Consider the following 18,460-nt stretch of genomic DNA (forward strand, 5'->3'; position numbering starts at 1 on the left):
ATTTTAATATACAAACAACAATACGATTTACAGTAACAGTTATTACAACTAATTATTACACACAATGATTTATATACAAAAGATTCACAAACTTACAAGCAATATAAAGTCTTCTTTCTAGTCTGAAACTTCCTTGATATCTTATCAAGGGTTCACAATGAACAAGTTAATTATGAATTGATGTAGGTACGATTCACTTAACAGGAAGCTAGCTAGCTTTGTCCTTCATTATTTACCAGCCACACACACACACCGAGTTTTCCACGATGAAGTTATATAATGTTTTCATAAGAGATACTAATGTCCGATGAGAATCGACTGAAGTTAAATGATTTGTAATGTTCAAATTTTGTATATGCTCCTGGTCAAATATCTGAAGTTTTCCAATTGATAAGTGTTATAACAATCACAGTTATAGCTTCCGAAACTTGTAGCATACCAACTATAGCAAACCAATAATAGATACTCTTTTTTTTTGTCGCGTTATGTTTATAGGTGTGTGGAGATTTTCTATAAAATTCAGATTACATAACAATACAAAGCTACATTAAGCGTTTACGTAAATACATAAATTGTTGATTCTTACACTCTAGAATCTTCTACAACTTTAGAGAATAGGTGGGAGTTTCACAATACATATTTAACACTATAAGCTATGCATATTTCTAAATATAAGTTTAATCTAAACAAACGTTGATATTAAAATAAATATATAATGATAAATCTGTCACAAATGTCAAATACTATCTTCTAGTTACAGTATAAAAAATGTTAAGTCACCATGTTTCAATGTTGAAAGTTTTTTATGTCCTTATGTTAAACTTTCTTGATGTGCATTAACACTCCTATGTTATGTTTTTAGAATACTGGTATCAGTTTTACATCATCAGCATATTGGTGAACAGTTCACATAGTGTTGACAGATGTTCATTTACATTCTCTGATTATTGGGAATCCTTCATATTATTTCAGAATTTTCACAAGTCTCAACATTACATCATCATACTTTTAATTTGTCAGAATAATTGGTAAGTCTCTTTTACCTACCCAGTGTATTGATAAATCTCTTTGTTTTGTTGACAAATATTCCTGTTACATTCTCGAAATATTGGCAAGTCATCATTTTTACTTTATGGGAATATTGGCAAGTCTGAATCTCATATCATCAAAGTGTTGGTATATTGTAACATTGTTAGAATATGTGTAACTCGTCTTATGGTATCAATACATTGCTAAGCCTTTATTCTACTATACTTTTTAGTAAGTTTCTGTGCTATTTGTTGAATGCTGGTAAATCTCCACTTGATATTCAGTTATTGGTGGTGAGCCTCCACCTAACACTTCTTTGGTATTATTTCATGCAGTATTGCATTATCTTTACTTTTTGCTGTTGGTCATTTGTTTGAAAATCGTTTTAGTGCTGATGGTGAATCAGTAAGTAATGACACATTTTGTTCTGAAATTTATCCAATAAGGAAGAACATTTTCTGTGTTTAATGTAATAGTAAATTGTTTTCCTTCAATGTTTGTTTTAATTTGTTTTTAGTCAACGTGTTCTTATTGAAGATTTCTGTAATTGCCATTAGATTAATAAAGAAGCACACTAATAAAAAAAATCCTAGAAATGAAGGAGTTGGTGATTATTATGGTATAATTTCCATTACAGGATCTCTGACATCACTGTTATTCAATTTTATTTTCTCCCTCCAGTCCACACTTTCTGTATTTTTGCCCTATGTCTTGAATATACAGATGATCATAAGTCTCGGGCTATAACCCTTTATATTTATATATTCCACATGTACACAGTATATTGTGTTTGTAGTTTGTTTATGGCTAGGCTGTTACTGATTATTGCTTGCTTTTTCTTGTACCTGATTAAAAACTGTGACCATGGTGATTACTTTTCTGCTAAAAGTGTGGCAAAATTAGAATTCTTTATTCCCTGTTCAGATTTACTTAAACAGAAGAGATACTTAGAAGTTTGGCTTGCAGTTATGTATCATTTGGAACACTTCACATTGCTTTCATTTGATTTCTTACTTATTTTGCTAGGTGCAGCTTTGCTTAACTTGTGTACTGTTGTGTATTGCATTTAGCAAGATTGAAGTCTTAAAATTGATTGTAGGTGATTATTGTCTTAATATTGTCATATAAAGTTTTGATTATGTACATTGATGTACTAGTTTGATTGGTGCAGCTTAGCTTGGATTTAGCAGGATTCAAGTCTTAAAGTTGCTTATAGTTGATTATTTTCTTAACAAGCAACCTGTAACTTAATGGCAGAAAATATTACTTTTTTTTGCTAGGTGTTGGTGTACCCCATCAGATCAAGAAGTTCCAAAGCCTAAGAATGAGGTGCATGGCATTGTAAGGCATGATAAGAGATAATTTTGCTGTGTTGGTTCCTTTGATTTGAGTAGTTGTTAAGGTGTTTCTATCCTACCAAAATGGACCACCTGCATGCTGTGATCATGCTATTTTGCCATTATTTTAGCATTCCTCACTTCTCTTATCATTGTAATATTCTTGCACTTCATTTGGAAAAAGTCTTCGCGTGTTTTTTTCTTAGCTGATCTTGAATTATTCTCCTCATTTGCATAAAGATTTGCACCATGCCAAGTCATCTTCACTGTCTTACCCACTTGAGGACAAGTTGTTGAGTTCATCCATAAGTTTACCACTCCTGTATACAGATGTACTTCTCTTTAGATATTTAACACCACCGTCTCTGCTAAAGTTTCCCTGATATCTCTTACAGTTATAATTTTTTTTAATAACTGGTGTGCCATAGTAATTGCATTGACACCTGCTAGACTTGTAACACCTTGGACATTTTGCTACTTTACATTTGCAGATTAACTTTGAATCTGATCTCGTTTCCATTTTTACAAGAACAAACACTCAGAGATTCTGTCTTGATCTCAACAGTTCCTCACAGGTTTCACAAAAAGTTTGGGAATGATGAGTGTTCCATAGATAATCTCAATTGTCATCATTATTGTCTGAATTAGGGTAAAAAATCACTGAACTCTACTACAAAAAACAATTAAGTTTTTGGGTGTTACCCAGTCATAGATCAGCATACACCAATATGGTTCTTACAAAGTGCCGAATCATTTCTTTTGTCTTTGAGTCAGAAATTACTTGTTAATACATGGATTAAAATCTTCTAACTTTTCACAGAAACCTGACATTTGTTGGTGTTCCAAGGTCATCTATGAGATTAGTACAATGTTAAACTAAACAAAACAGTCTACAACCAGTGTTTTTTTTTGTATTATATTACTTTTACGTGTTTATGGATCTTGCATCTAAGACTGATACTTTCCAAGAAATTGAAATTTGAACTTCCATCGATGACATGACTGACTATTGACCTAATCTTTATATTTTTGATGAAAAACACACAAAGCCCAAATTATATATAACAGAACTTTTGTGGATCAAATTGAAACAATTATTTAGTGATATGTATATATTATTATTGTTATTTTGTTTTTTAGTTAGTGGTTGTTACTAAAGCAATTAAATGTAATTTAAAAATCAGTGAGCTTGTTTTATAACATGTTCTCTGACTATACAATGCTCTAACAGTAAATTGATATTATACTATGGCAGTGTGTGTGTGCTACACATAGCCACACTACATTGATCTGTATTCATTATTGTATTTGTGAAGTATTGTTCTAAATTAATATCAACTATTGCATTACTTGATTTAATTGATTACTTTATTAATACTTGATACTGAAATTAAGTTAAATTACTGTATCACAATTTGTTAACTAAAATTCTTCTTGACTAATGGCTGTTGTTATTACATTGCGACTGTGCACGTAAAACTTGTTGCCAAAGTTGAAGCAGAGTACAATCACTAGATGGTGTATTGTTAATATTTAAGCAGCAACACTGTTTTTAGATATAGTATTTTTCATGCAATTTTATTATTTTGGCTCCAGTCCACTTGTCAGATGTGTTCAGTTTTTTGTGCAATACCTAAGAGATATCTGAAGTAATGGTTATAGTGGGATGGATTAATCTGTTGTTTTATTTTAGTGAATTATAGCTGAAACTTTGAATTATTAGTTTCAGTCCATTTGGCATATCTGTTTAATTGTCTTCTTCAATGCCCAGGATATTTGTGAAGTGCTGCTCAGAGTAGGATGGAGTAATTTGTTTAGTTTTTTTTACATAATAGTACAAAAACTCATTATTTAACTTCTGTAGTGCATATTGGTGTATAGAAACCATATTAATACTAAAAATAAATGACTTTATAACACCAAAATGTTGTTTTTTATTTAATTAGACACTCATTGTACTGTCAGTTTCGATTTGTGTTTTAGTGAACGCTTTTGAAGAAGCTGTAAAGCAAAACATTGAGTGTCTAATTAAATGAAAATAACATTTGGGTGTTATAAGGTCATGTATTTCTAGCATTAATAATAATGATAATATGAAGTAATTTTCTTGTATTTCATTTAAAATTTCTAGTAAACCTTTGGGAAGCAGTAAATCAAAAAACAGTTTTGTCAGCTACAATAGTAAATAGGTGCAAGTTCTGATTTTAATATGATTGAATATATTTTTCATTGTGTTAATATCAATCTGTAAATTTGTTTTTCTCATTAACTTTTGTTTAATTTTTTAACTGATTTTCAATAAAATATAGCTTAAAAACAAAAATTCAAGATAATACAATGTTACTTGTATGTTAATTTACTTCCAAGAAGTTTAACGTTGCATGTGAAATAAGTTTTACAACTGATACTACCCATTATTTACATTTTATTCAAATCTGAATTCAATCAAGTATTAAGAAATGACAAAGTATTTGAATGAAAACCAGTTCTACGACATATATTAGTTAAACTTGATAGAATTTTATTTGAAATTGTTTATTAAAGTACTATTTTGAAAAATCAATTAATAAAATCATGATTATAATTTTTTATGAAGACCATATTTCTATAAGTTACAAAGTTGATACAAGTCTATTTTAAATTTTAATGTGTTTTTTTGTTGTTGTTCCTGGAGTGGTGTGTAACTTGTTATTGGCTTTTAAAGAGATCTGATATGTATCTTTATCTGTTTATAGTAGTAATCAATTTTCATTACCTGTGCACCCAATGACAAACATTCTTTCTCTTTTGGCTATGGGGCATTTTAATGTGATGGTTAATCCCACTATCCATTGGTAACAAGTAGCCCAAGAGTTAGAAGTGAGTGGTTTTGAAAAGCTGATTTCTGTCTGTTCTGTCACTTGAAAATTAGGAATGGTTAGTATTAGTACAGATAGTCCTCATGTAGTTGTATGCAAAAAAAGTATCTAAAGCAAATTAAAAAACTTGCATCATTCCTAAGTAAGTAACTAAAATACATTGCTATAATAAAAGTAATTTAATCAAAACTACAACAACATAAAAAGTGAGTAACAAACAAAATACTCTACATATTAGAAAATGTGACATTTAAACGAAGGCTACATGTTGTTCAGTGTTGGTGAAAGTTGTTTGATGTGGAGGGTTTCTTTAATCATAATTCCAGACCAGTGTCACCTTTGCAAAGGATATTGAAGTTTGATAGGTTAAATTTGTGTCCTGTTTCTTCACTATGTTGGTGTATAGAGGAAACCCAGGAGCTACTTAACTTTTTTTGTATTTTCATGGAAATTCCCATATGTTAAATGGCTTTAGCTAGTAGATGCCATTTGTTTTTGCCAATATAGGAGGCCTTAAAGTCTCCACACATGTAAATATATATACAAGCCAAGAACAAAGAGAAATTAGGAGAGGGTCTTTAGTATGGAAATAATCCTGTATGTGTGATGTGGGTTTAAAAACTAATATGAAATAAACTTGGATTAGTAACAATGAATTATGCATTTAATCTAACTTTTTAAAGTTAAGATTTGTTTACCAACATATGAAAGACAAGAGTATATAGTAAGTTTGGGTACAATTGGTAGTCTGGATAGATTAGTGAGTTTCTTAGTTAGAAAAGTATTAGAATTATTTTGTAACAGATGTTGTGGGTAGCCATTACATTTTAAAGTATCCCATATGATCCAAATTTCAGACTGTAAATTAAGGTACGTAGAACACAACTTATAAGCTCTTGTTTAATACGCATGTTACCAGATTTCTTTTGTATGTGAATGGGTGAAGCTGTCAAATTGTGTTAGGAGTTCACTCAACATCTTTTTTTCTGTATATTGATGTGCCATATCCTCTCGTGTTACGGATAATGAGGATGTCTAAAAAAGGTAAATTATTATTAATTTCAACCTCGCAAGTGTGCTTAATGGAAGGATGTTATAAGTTCAAGTATTCTAAGAATTTAGGGCAGTGATCCATATTGTGAAAAAGAAAAAGTATCATCTACATACCTTCTGTAAAGGATATGTATGAAGTCAGCAGAGCATTTCTGTTTGTGATACAAAAGAAATATATTAGCTAACATAGGACCCAGTGGGAAGCCCATCACTGTGCCATCTATTTGTTCAAATAGGGTGTGGTTAAATAGGAAATGTGAATTTGTGATTGCAATATAGTCTTAATCTGAGTTACTGAAAAGCCATTCAGTGAGATATCACTGCATGAAAGTTCAGATATACAAATATCAACATGCAATCTTTGTTTAAATTGCACATTTTCAAATATGTACAGTATTTTGTTTGTTACTCATTTAATTTTTATGTTGTTGTAGTTTTGATTAAATTACTATTATTATAGCAATGTATTTTAGTTTCTTACTTAGGAATGGTGCAATTCTTTTATTTTGCTTCAGATACTGAAGATGGAATCTGTTGAATTCAAAAATGTGTTTCTGTGTCCCATTATGTTATAAATAAACAATGTTGTTTATCTTAAGTATCATTATACTTTTTATTGTGAAACTTCGTTTTCCTCTGAACACATCAATTACCAAACAAAGAAATCAATGTGCAGGTTCTTTACACCTGCATGCAAACAGTTAAAAAGATGAGGTTGGCAGTTTTTTAATTCAGTAAACAACGTATTGAACACATTATGAGTTGAATTTGCAATGAAATTAAACATGATGTCTTCTTATTTTTGAAAAACTTGCAAATAAATGAAATACTGGTATAATTTATTGTAGGACACATGACAAAACATAAATCCTGACCAATATATATATGATTCAGAGTGACCTCATTTTGGCAGCTATCAGATGTAAGCCAAAAGGTCATGGGTTACATATAGTCATGTTTACTTAATGAAAAGTTTTATTGCAGAAAAATGGGAGAAATTCCATTAATTTTGTGCAAACAAACAGTACTTAAGTATTTGGATGCAATTTACAAAACATAGGATGAAAGTTTTTTGGCTTGTGTGTTTTAGAATGTATTGACCAAAAAGCTAGTATGACCACTGTAACCAAGTTTTAATAAAGTAGTAACTTGTGTTTTTATTATATTCTAAAACTGTTTGTATCTGTATTATCTGTGAGGATTTAAATAGTGGTTTATGTACTGCTGATGCTTGAATTTAAATTACAGAAATATGGTATTTCCATCAGTCATTGAACTATTGCAGCCTTATTAATGAATTGATGTTTTAATGACGCATTTTTATATCTTACATAAAAATACTTTATGTAGCTTGTTATGGAATGGAAGTCTTAAAAGGGGTAGTGGTAGAAGGGGTTTGCTGGGGCTAAGGCTACCATAAAATTTGCTTTAGCATCACACCCAAGGAAAAATGTTTACTGTTAAAGCTCTTTCACTTCCTAAGTTCTACAGTGTGTGTGTCCACAAGATGTAGAGTGCATCCCCTCCATTTTTTGTCTAGCCCACCTCAACTCTCTCACTGGTAAGAAGCTGGTGCTGCCCTTGCCAATATTTGGTGGTCACACTAGCTCAAAATTTTCAGACTGTTTAAACCGTGGTTTTTTTCATTCTTGTTAATATTGTCAGATAAAGCTGTGCTTATATACACTGATTAATATGTAGGTGCAGCTTAAGTTGATAGTGCATTGGATTTAGAGCAGGATCCAAGTGCTAAAATTGCTTGTAATTGATTATTTTTATAATATTGTAAGTTGTAGCTTTGCTTGTAGATTTTCTTTGGTATGTTGGTTTTTGTAATAACCATAAATAATAATAATCAAATTCTAAAAATGCAATCTCTTTCTGCTTAATATTTAACAATGAAAATTAGAACTGTACATTTATAGGAACTTATCTGTGCATGGTTAAGTGAATTAAGATAAATTTCGAAGTACAAAATAGAGGGTTGAATCACAAAATTGGTGATTTGGAAAAATTCAGATATGCTGAATACAAAATTGATATAAGTACTGTGGAAAAACTAGAAATTTGTATAGGCAAGTAAGGAGAATGTGATCAGATTTTTGTACTTCTGTAAGTTTTCATCTATTGCTATGATTGAAACATTGTTTTCAAGGAAAGATATGTTTTCACTGTCTTTTAATTCTATGTTCATTGAAGGTGATGCTTAAACTATATTTCAAACTAAAAAATATTATGGAATCAGTTTGAGATTTTTTACTTTTTTAATACCTGCTTATAATAGTATATGTTTTCCTGTCATTTTGTGTCATATTGCCCCTTCTTTTTTTTTTTTCTGTGGGGTTTAGATTGTAAGCTTGCCATAATAGCTTATCACACTTATCACAAAAACTGTGTATTGTGACAACACAAAACCAGTACCTGTATCTGTGTGTTATGACTGGATTAATGAAAATACAGTAAGTGGGGATCTATATATATCTTAAAACATAAACTCAGACTAAACTACAGTTTGTTACAAAATTGATACTATCAAATGAAATTTGAATATAACACATGAATAACTTTGATGTAATTTTTGGGTGGTGTAGAAAAATTAGAAATATTCCAAAAATGTTTTATTCAGTAACCAAGTTTTCTGAAAGTAAAAGAGTTTCCCATTCATTAAATGGTATGAAGTGTGTGTATTTGAACTGCTAATGCCTACTACAAGACATTACGTTAGAACAGTGTTTTTTATAATGTGTTTGTTAAAAGTTTTGTAATATGATGTTGTCTTTGCTTTGATTACTGTTAGAAGAAGTTAATGTTGTATTACATCTTCATTAGGAATTGGATTGTATATTAAATTACTAGGTATAGGAATTATTAACCCATTTTTTCCTCCAAAATTCTAAAATTTTGTTTTGATCATTTGTAAGCTATTTCATATAATTTGAGCTCAGATGGGAGGCAGGAAATTGCAAGACCAGGTTGGGCATTCTTCTAAATAACGGTGGTTAGGGTTACGGTGATAACTCTTGTTGATGTTTTTATCATGTTCATAAGTAGGTAATTATAATCATCTCTCATTTTTTTGAGATGTTGAATATAATATGGCAGATATTTTGTTTTTTTTATTGCACAATTAGCTATTGTCTGCTTGTTTTTGAAGAAAGTACACCTGGGTAAAAATTTCCAAGTCAGTCTTTGATTACTGTAAAATTATTATTGTTTATAACACCCTTTGATTCCATAACATAAAATAATATAGAAGACATAAATTTGCATGTAATATTTGAAAATCAATAAATAAAAATTGTTTCAATCATTTATGTAAAGCTGTATTATGTAATGTTTCATACTTTATCAGTTTGTTTAGACTGATGAGAGTTTATAAGCAGTATATATATTTCTTACTACTCTTAAAAGAGTGGTTTTTAGTACAGTACATAACATTAACAAATTACCTGCCACAAGAGAAATTCAGATAAGGCAAATAAATGTTCAAACAAACTAAAAAAAATCAACGTTTCTTGTTTTTCCTTGTTACTATCGGCAATTAAATATTTTATGTCAAAAACATAAAATACTGATCAAAAATATTCAGGAAACTTAGTATTTTTCTTTTAATCTATTTGAGCATTGTTCTACTCATATTGTATACTATAATCTCTCAAACAGAATTCATTTAACAGTTCTTAATTAATTGTGTTTATCAGATAGTGCTTTTACAGGCATGCAATTCATTGTGGTTGTAGCAAGTGACTCATTAGGTAATAGAAATATTAATTCTGGAAGTGGAGTTTCTTTTTGGTCCAAATTGGAACTCATTTCATGTGTAACTTTAGTGCCCAGGGGTGAAAAAAATTTCAAAAATATGTAATGGTTTCTTTATTATCATTTCAAATAAACATTTTAGTAACTTCCCTCTCGCAAGTATGAAACTGCTATTTTCTCATGTATGCACAGTGTTACAAAAGCAATTATATACTGAGAGGCCATCATCAAAGAGAGGAGTGAGGGGAGGGTTGTTTGCACCCCTATGGGCTTGTTCTGAATATGTTCAAAGAAATATGCTGCTAGCTTCTTTTTTTGTTCTAACATATGAGACCACAGGGAGATGTTAAGTTCGTTATGTAAGACGGTAGCAGAAGTACTGTTTCTACAAGTTTTATATTATGACATTATGATACAACAAAAATGTGAGGACATGTATGACTGTAAGATTGAGTATTTTAAAAGTATGTGATTAAATTGCAAGATAAACTGTTTAAAAAAGCTAATACCAATTATTAATATTTGTTGTTAATAGAAGAGTCTGTGAAGAATAATAATGAGGAACAGTTTATACCATATCACATTATATTAGATTATGTAGTATTGAGGAAAAGGCTTTGAAAACACCATTAAAATGTTTTATTATTTTAGACTATGGAAGTGAAACACTCTTAGACTATTGAAACAAGAAAATCAAAGTTCTGCGGTGTTAATATTCAGGTTAATAAGCATTGTTACATGTGTAGTTTACTGTGACCATTAGATGAAAGTGTTATTTTATTGACTTGTAGTATCACGAGAAGCGTTCAGGAGTTTCATGATGGCTAAGAGGAAAGTAGACTTTCAATGATTATTTGTCATTTATTGTTTTACACCTGTTCTATCTTAGTTTCTGTATTTCAATTTTGCTTTTGGACACTAATTCTTATGCTTTTGATCATCTAGTTATTAAGACTGCAGCTTTAACCTGTCGGATTCACTGATGCCAAGCAATTGTTTTCATTTTTTACTATCATGTATGTTTACCTTTAGATGGCATTATGTAATCATAATCTTTTGATCCATTAATGAATAGAAGCCCAACAGTTTAGTTCCTTCAGAGAGTGAATAACAATTATAGCATGGATCAGGTTTCAACTTTTATTTCCATCATTTTGTGTAAAAAAGTTGCCTTGAACATTGAAAACAAAGACCTCACAACTTGTGAGGGCCAAGTGTAGTCTAGTGGTTAGTTGCTGGAGTGTGAATCTGTAGGTTCATCATTTGTGTCATGTTACTGCAAAAGATAAAAATATCACACTCCACACTTTGGGGCTGTGGATGAATTATAAGGGTGACAGTCAAATCCCAATATTCAGTCACCCAAGAGCTGGTGGTGGATGGTGTTAACTAACTGCCTTCCCTCTAGTCTTATAATTTCCAAATTAGGGATGGCTGGTACAGATAATCCATTTGTTGATTTATGTGAATATCTAAAAACTAACAAATTATAACCTGTGAAAAGTCAGGAGTAGTGCATGCATACATACATACATACATACATACATACATACATACATACATATATATATATAGTTTATATTATTGTTAGTTAGTGTAATTTTGTTATACTGTGAATGTTCTACATGTGTTTAAAAGAAAAAAATATATGGGGTTCCGAAATACATTTTAGTATTATTTCTAGTTTTTGTTCTATTTTTAAAAGTTACTGGCTTTTATTTAATACTTTACAAGTCATACATAGATCTTTTGTGTAAGTTGGTTTTTAGTTAACTTTCTTGTGTATTCTAATTCATAGACAGTATTCTCATTTTATATTTTAAACTTGTTCTAGTTCTCTTCTAATTGTTTATTTTCATATTTTTGTCTAACATGTGTGTATCAGTATGTTACTTAGTATGTTTTTTGACTTAGTAATCTCATTTAGAATATTGAAAATATAATGAATATATATATATACATAAAATTTTTTGATATTTGCTATTTTTTAACCCATAAAACACCATGTAGAGAGAGGAACTGGTATGTCCATTAATTATGCAAAAAATAAAATGTAATTAGTGCGAGTCTATTAATACTTGGAATAAATCTTTGTTTATTTTAAATGTTTAGGAAATTTAGTGCCTTATATTATTGGTTTTTATTATTATGGTGTAATTTATAAAGATGTTGTAATAGTGCCTCTGTCTTTTTTGTTTTGATACTTAGCCTTCACTTTGTTGCTCTTTGAAGCTAATATAATTAAAAGAAACAACTTGTGTGTTTTTTGTAGTTTAACTTCAGGAAAGTAAAAAAATACAATAACAAAAACATCTAAATTATTTTACAATTTAAATACTGAACCCATACCCTTTGTTACTATATATCCTTGATAAGGCTATATTTCTTACATTAAATTCACACTATGATGTTAACAACTTTAAAAATAATTTAGTTTGGGATATTTCTCTGAAAGAGCCCTGAAAGAAGAAACCACTTTGTCTCAGATAAATGTGAAAATGTTGACTGCTTCAATAAAATTTCAATTCAGTTTTAACCACAGTTTAATGATTATTAAAACTTGTTTCTATTTGTAGTAAATTTGTTTTAAAAAAAGATCTTATGCTTGAATAGTGGAAAAACTTTACTAAATAGTTTTATGTAATATCTCAGATATCCTATTTTGTTTAATTGAAACAAAATTGTTTTGTTTTTGTACATTGTTTTTAAATTTTACAAAATTGCATACTTATTCTGTGAATATCTTTCCATAACTCATAAAGCATGATGCTGGTTTAGAAGTTAAGTTCTTGAATATTAAATATATTTCATTGAAGAATTATAAAAATTTTATTTTTAAAATGGGCAGATTATTTTTTCTCAGTTGAAAAAAAAAAAGTGATCTGTCATTTCTTTTAATGGAAAATAGTCATTTTGACTGGATATGGTATATGATTTTTATCCTTATTGTAGATTACAACCTTTGTGTGTGCATTCGCTAGCCCCTTTTTTTTTTGGATGAAGGATCTTGTATTTCAGTAAAGAAATATCATCCTTGCTCCACCAATATCTTATGAGTTTGGTGATTTTGAGATGAAACTTATTTAACTTTAGCATTGCAATTGCATGGAGTTGGAACAGGAGTGCACAACTCAATTTTTTGTTTGGGCTAAGTTGGAATGTGATTGAAAGTTGGTGGGCCATAATATTTCTTCCTCCAAAAACTTTGAGCCCTTTGCATTTTCTACTAACCCTAAAGACTACTTAACAAAATTTCTATTACATTGTGATACAGAAACTCTTAAATTTAACTACAGACTAAAATGGCTGTATTTAACAATTCTGTAAATTACAGTAAAATGTACTCAATAAAAAACAGACCATCTCATGAGATGTGAACAAACAAGTTGCATTAAATTCATTATTTTGTACAACTGTATTCCACTTATAACAATATTCTGTAATGCCTTAATGACATGGTGCTTAAAGCCTATGAATGAAATGGGTAACATTCCATCAAATTTTAAAAAAACTTTGAACTTTGTGCAATATAATTTCATGTCACGGGCCATACAGGCTGTATGTTGTGCACCTCTGAGTTGGAACAATACCACATTTCTATCAAATTACTGTTTAAATAATGCTTTCTTTCATGCTAACTTTCCCAAGAGAATAAACTCTCCACTGTAGTAGTTTTGAGGTATATATCAACCGTTAATAAACAACACTGAACTCACAGCACCAGTCCCTCCAATTTCTGCTTTAGGTGAAATTTTACCATCTTATTATTTAAAGATTGTAGAGATTTGTAAGCTCGATGATTAGTAGCCTTCTGATTTTATTATGGTTATTTTGATTTAAACAGAATTTGTTTGCCATAAAAAATACCTAGAACAGTTGTTGATATAGTCTCAAAATAAGAGTCGGACGTTTTGAGAATTATATGCATTACATGTTTTTTTATCTATGTTTGGATTTTACCATATATACATAAGTTTGTTGTAATGTTAGAGAAGTAACCAGGTCAACACACATGATAACTTGTAGACAGCAGTTAAAAGCTTGCATATATAAAAAGAATATGAATGAAAACCTCTGTAGTGTACTTGTTTATGTAGAACTGTGATTTTTCATATAAACCAAGTTGTGGTCATCAAAATGTGTGTTAAAGTAATTATTTCAAGTTCTCATGTTTGATCCATTTCACAATACAAGCTTAATCTCATTCCTTTGAAAAAAATGTTTTGACCAGTATACTATTGCTGAAATGTTAGTCATAGAATATTAGAACTCTTACTTTAGATTCATGAATAAACAACTATATGGATTGCAAGACTGATTAAATGATGGTTGTATCTGTCAACAAAGACTTTATTGGTTTTGACAAGTTGCATTAATTTTTTTATATATGCAAATTTATAAGCAGTGCAGTTTGCAGAAATTCTTCATAACTTTTCTCTAATTTCTGTAAAAATATCACATTTAATGTTATCTGTTTAGAGATATGTAAGTGGTTCAACTATTACTGGACATGTGAAGTCTATTTTTTTGGTGTTTATTTTTTGTCATGATTGCTGTAAAGAAGAGGAGGTTTTCTGATTAACTTCTAGTTAGTGGATTTTTATTCAAGTAATGTTCTGTTCTATTACATGATTATTTCCTTTTATTTTAGTACTAGTAGTTTAATATTAAAACATTGGTTTAAAGTGAATAACCATTCCCCTTTTTATTTTTGTTTGTGGGAAAAAGATATAATTTTAGCCATTGTGTTAAAAACAAGACAAATAGGAACATCTATACAATATGTTGGATTTCCTAAGGAATTAAAGAATTTGATTTCTCTTTTGACAAAAAAAAGGTCAGGCCTTATTTTTATTCATTGAAATAATTTGGGTTTTAATAAGCTATCTGCCTGCTATCAAACATGAGATGATGACAAAGTTTCAGGAACATTTAAGTTGATATAACCATCTTTTAGTAAGAGTAATCAGTTGAAGAAACATATCATCTGTTACAGAAGTCATGCCAATAAATGAAGTGATGAGTAACAATTTCTCCTTTCTTAATACTCTCTGCACACTATTTATACTTTTGATGATGATATCATTAAAAGTATTGGTGTTAAGTGAAAAAGTTGAAGGAACTGCTTTTCTTACAAAAATAACATTTTTGATTGAAAACGTTCAATACAAAAGATTTTGGTTTCCACATTAATTCTTAGATTTTTTAATGTTTACTTTTAGCTCTTAAATTCATGTGTTACAAGTTTAATAATGAGTCTTGATTTAAAACATTTAAGCTGCTGTTTTTTTTTTAGTAAGAAATTTGTATATTTTAATTGAAGACTAATGTTGATGGGAAGCAGGCACGTGTGTTTGCTTCTTTGATGTCCAAAATTAAACATTTTATAACGTGATTTTTGTGGATTTTGATGAAATACTTGTTTGGTTAATGAGAAATGTGTTATAAGTGAATTGTTATTTTACATTCTTGGCTGTGGGATTCAGTGAAGTTTTTCATGTTGAAAATGGGATTTCAAGTGATAAAAGAACAGAAGTAATGCTAATTTAAACTGTTTGTGATGTCTGTATATTTCACAGGTTGTTTAGTGAGTTACAATTCAAATATAATTGTGGATTTATGTCAGATATTTGACATATTTATTGTAGAGAAATTTGTTTAAAATAGTCTAGTAGTATTATAATACTCAAGTTTCTCAATAAGCCACACTTTTAAATAGACAGCAGCGAGCTATATGTGATAATATCCCATTTTAGCATCAACAGATTTGTATCAGTAAATTGACAATAAAGATACTACTCAAAAGAAAAATGTGCCTTTTTCAGTGCCATTGTTATTATATATATTGTTCTATCTAAGATTGGCGTGAAAAGTTAGTACTTTCTTTTATTCAGAGATTAGAAAAACTTAAACTCATTATTTTGAAAAAAATTGATAAAGCTGATGAAATAATGAAATTCATTAGACCTAATTAATTTTATTAGATCATTACTGAAAGAAATCTGGATAAATAAACAATCCACTTGAGTCTGGGATTTCTAACTAAATAACACTTTATGTATAATTGGCCACATTGTAATGAAGACCCTTCACATTGTTAATATTTATCGAGAGGCATTTTGTATAGACTTTTTTTGGGAGTCGTAGCAGGTATGGGTATCAGAGCAAGAGTTACTGCATTCTCAGCTTTATTCCATCAATTTTTCATAAACATTTAACCAATATCTAGATTGTTACATAACAGTATCATCATTTGTTACAGGTGCCCCACCTGACATGGCAAACTACATGCCTCTATACTCTGAAGAAGTTGATGTAGAAATCCTTCGTCAGCGGCACCCTAGTGACAACTCAAGCACATCTCATGATGGCAGCCAGAGCATTCATAGTGGCCGATCAGGTAAAGAACTTTTAGGATCATCTCCTTTCACTCGAGCACCAGCAGAAGACAGGTCAAAGTATGAAAAGCTATTAAACTTTGTGGAGGAGGAAGATGTCCAGAAAAAAGTTCCTTCTCAGGATAAAAAAAATATCCAAGAAGACAATGATTCAATTGGGTCAGCCAGTGACCTGAGGGCACAAGTAGATTCAAGTGGAGATGAAGATGAAGGTTCATCTGAAATGTCACTTGATGGGGATGTGAAGAAAGAAAAGATTTGTTTAAAAATCCCCGGAGATAAGCTTGTGACTGGAGATTCCATACCAAAAGAAAAACAAACAAGGAAGGCGAAATTGAGTATGTATCTTATCAAGATGTCTTCATTGGTCATACAGATGGAGACAAGCCTCTCTTAGAAGATGAAGAGTTCTCTGACAATGAACAAAAACAGGTTACCACTTGTAAGGTTGATTCAAAAGTTGAGTTAACATCTAAACCTGCTGGAAAGATACTTACACCACCATCATCTCCAACACAGGGGAAAAAAAGAAGTAAAGATGTCTTTAGGAAAATTACAACTGGTATTTCACCAGAGGCACCTCTAATTAATAGTGAACTTCCTGGAAGAATGGATGTTTTTGCATTGGCTCCCTTTAGGAAGCGATCTGTAAAAGCTAAAACAGAGAGTCAAAAGATACAAATGAAACAGCCAAAAGATAGTTTCATAACCAATGTTAAAGAACCTGTTAAATCACCCACTCTTGAGTCTTCCAAAATAAATGAGATTAAAGCAAAACCCCAAAGCCCTGACAATGGAAATATAAATAATTACAAGCCTTCAATTTCATTCACTAGTGACATTGGTGATAGCTCTTCAACCATAATTTCAGCTTCAGCTAAAAACTGTAACTTATTTGGTTGTGCTCCATTTTCCATTCCCAAAGTAGTGACACAAGATATCATCTCTGTGCATGGAGGTCATAACGTTCAACAAGAGCAGCAACAGCAAACGTCTAAGCAATCTCTTAATCAACCGGGATTTGCAACTTCAGTATCCTTTACTTCATTAACATGCGATTCCTCAAGTGCTAGGCCAGTAAAGATTACTTCTGATCAGGTATCAAGTTTCATTCCAAAAAGTTCCATTAGAGATCAGCAAAAAGAAAATATGTTTGGCCCATTAGTTAAAAAATCTGGTGGTAATGCTACAACACAGTCTTTCTCAAAGAGTAAGGTTACTCTTCCAAGTTTTTCTGACACTGCATCCCTCAGCAGAAATGAAAAATTAAGCTGTAAAAGCTCTTCATCTTCCCAGAGTTCAGACACTGGTGAAGAAGAGGGGTTAACACCAAGAAAACCAAAAAAAGACAAAAACAAATATCACTCATTTCAGGAAAAAGATGTGTTAGCTGAGAAAGAAGGTTTTTCTGGCATTCCTGCAAGACATTTTCATACACCAGGTAAAAATAGCAAGAAGACAAAGCAGTATAAGAAAAAAGAAACCACTGACAGCAATGCTTTTGCAAATATGAGCTTTGAGGACATTGGAAGTGATGAAGATAAAAATGTCAGTACTGTAAACCCATCTTTCATGGGAGATTCTGATGTTGGAAAAAGTGGTTTTCAATCAAGTGGTTCAAGATCTCTGAAAATTTCAAAGTTAAACAAATAACAACAGTGATTTTATAACTAAATTATCTGTTATAATATTTTTTTCTAACCTTGTGACAGTGATGTTACTAGAAAATCAAGGATTAAGGATGTGACTTACCCACAACAGTTTACATGTGCAAAAGGGTGATGATCATGATATTGTTTTTATTATCGTTAATGTTATTAATGTGTAACTTAGAGATGTATAGATTACATAGTTCTATTTGAAAACTTCATAGGTTTATATGTTGCTGAGCAACCTGTAGTGTAGTTTTGCTGCAGTAAAAAAAAACGAAAACCATGACACACAATTTAAATTGCAGCTAATATCTAATGTCATTGTGTGTGTATATATATATATATATAGAGAGAGAGAGAGAGAGAGAGATATC

General features: G+C 30.4%; 1 protein-coding gene across 2 annotated transcripts in view; it reads left to right on the top strand.

The window, feature by feature from the left end:
* The window catches only part of LOC106463862 (AP2-associated protein kinase 1-like), a 66,261-nt gene extending 47,901 nt beyond the window's left edge, over positions 1-18,360 (top strand). For both annotated transcript variants that reach the window (XM_013923942.2, XM_022391480.1), the window contains exon 16: positions 16,299-18,360. In XM_013923942.2, the coding sequence (XP_013779396.1) occupies positions 16,299-16,831 (533 nt within the window). In that variant the 3' untranslated portion in view covers positions 16,832-18,360. The remainder of the gene's footprint in view (positions 1-16,298) is intronic.
* The last annotated feature ends 100 nt before the right edge of the window (positions 18,361-18,460 follow it).

The sequence above is a fragment of the Limulus polyphemus genome, unplaced genomic scaffold (genome assembly GCF_000517525.1).
Source record: "Limulus polyphemus unplaced genomic scaffold, Limulus_polyphemus-2.1.2 Scaffold1505, whole genome shotgun sequence".
NCBI lineage: Eukaryota > Metazoa > Arthropoda > Merostomata > Xiphosura > Limulidae > Limulus > Limulus polyphemus.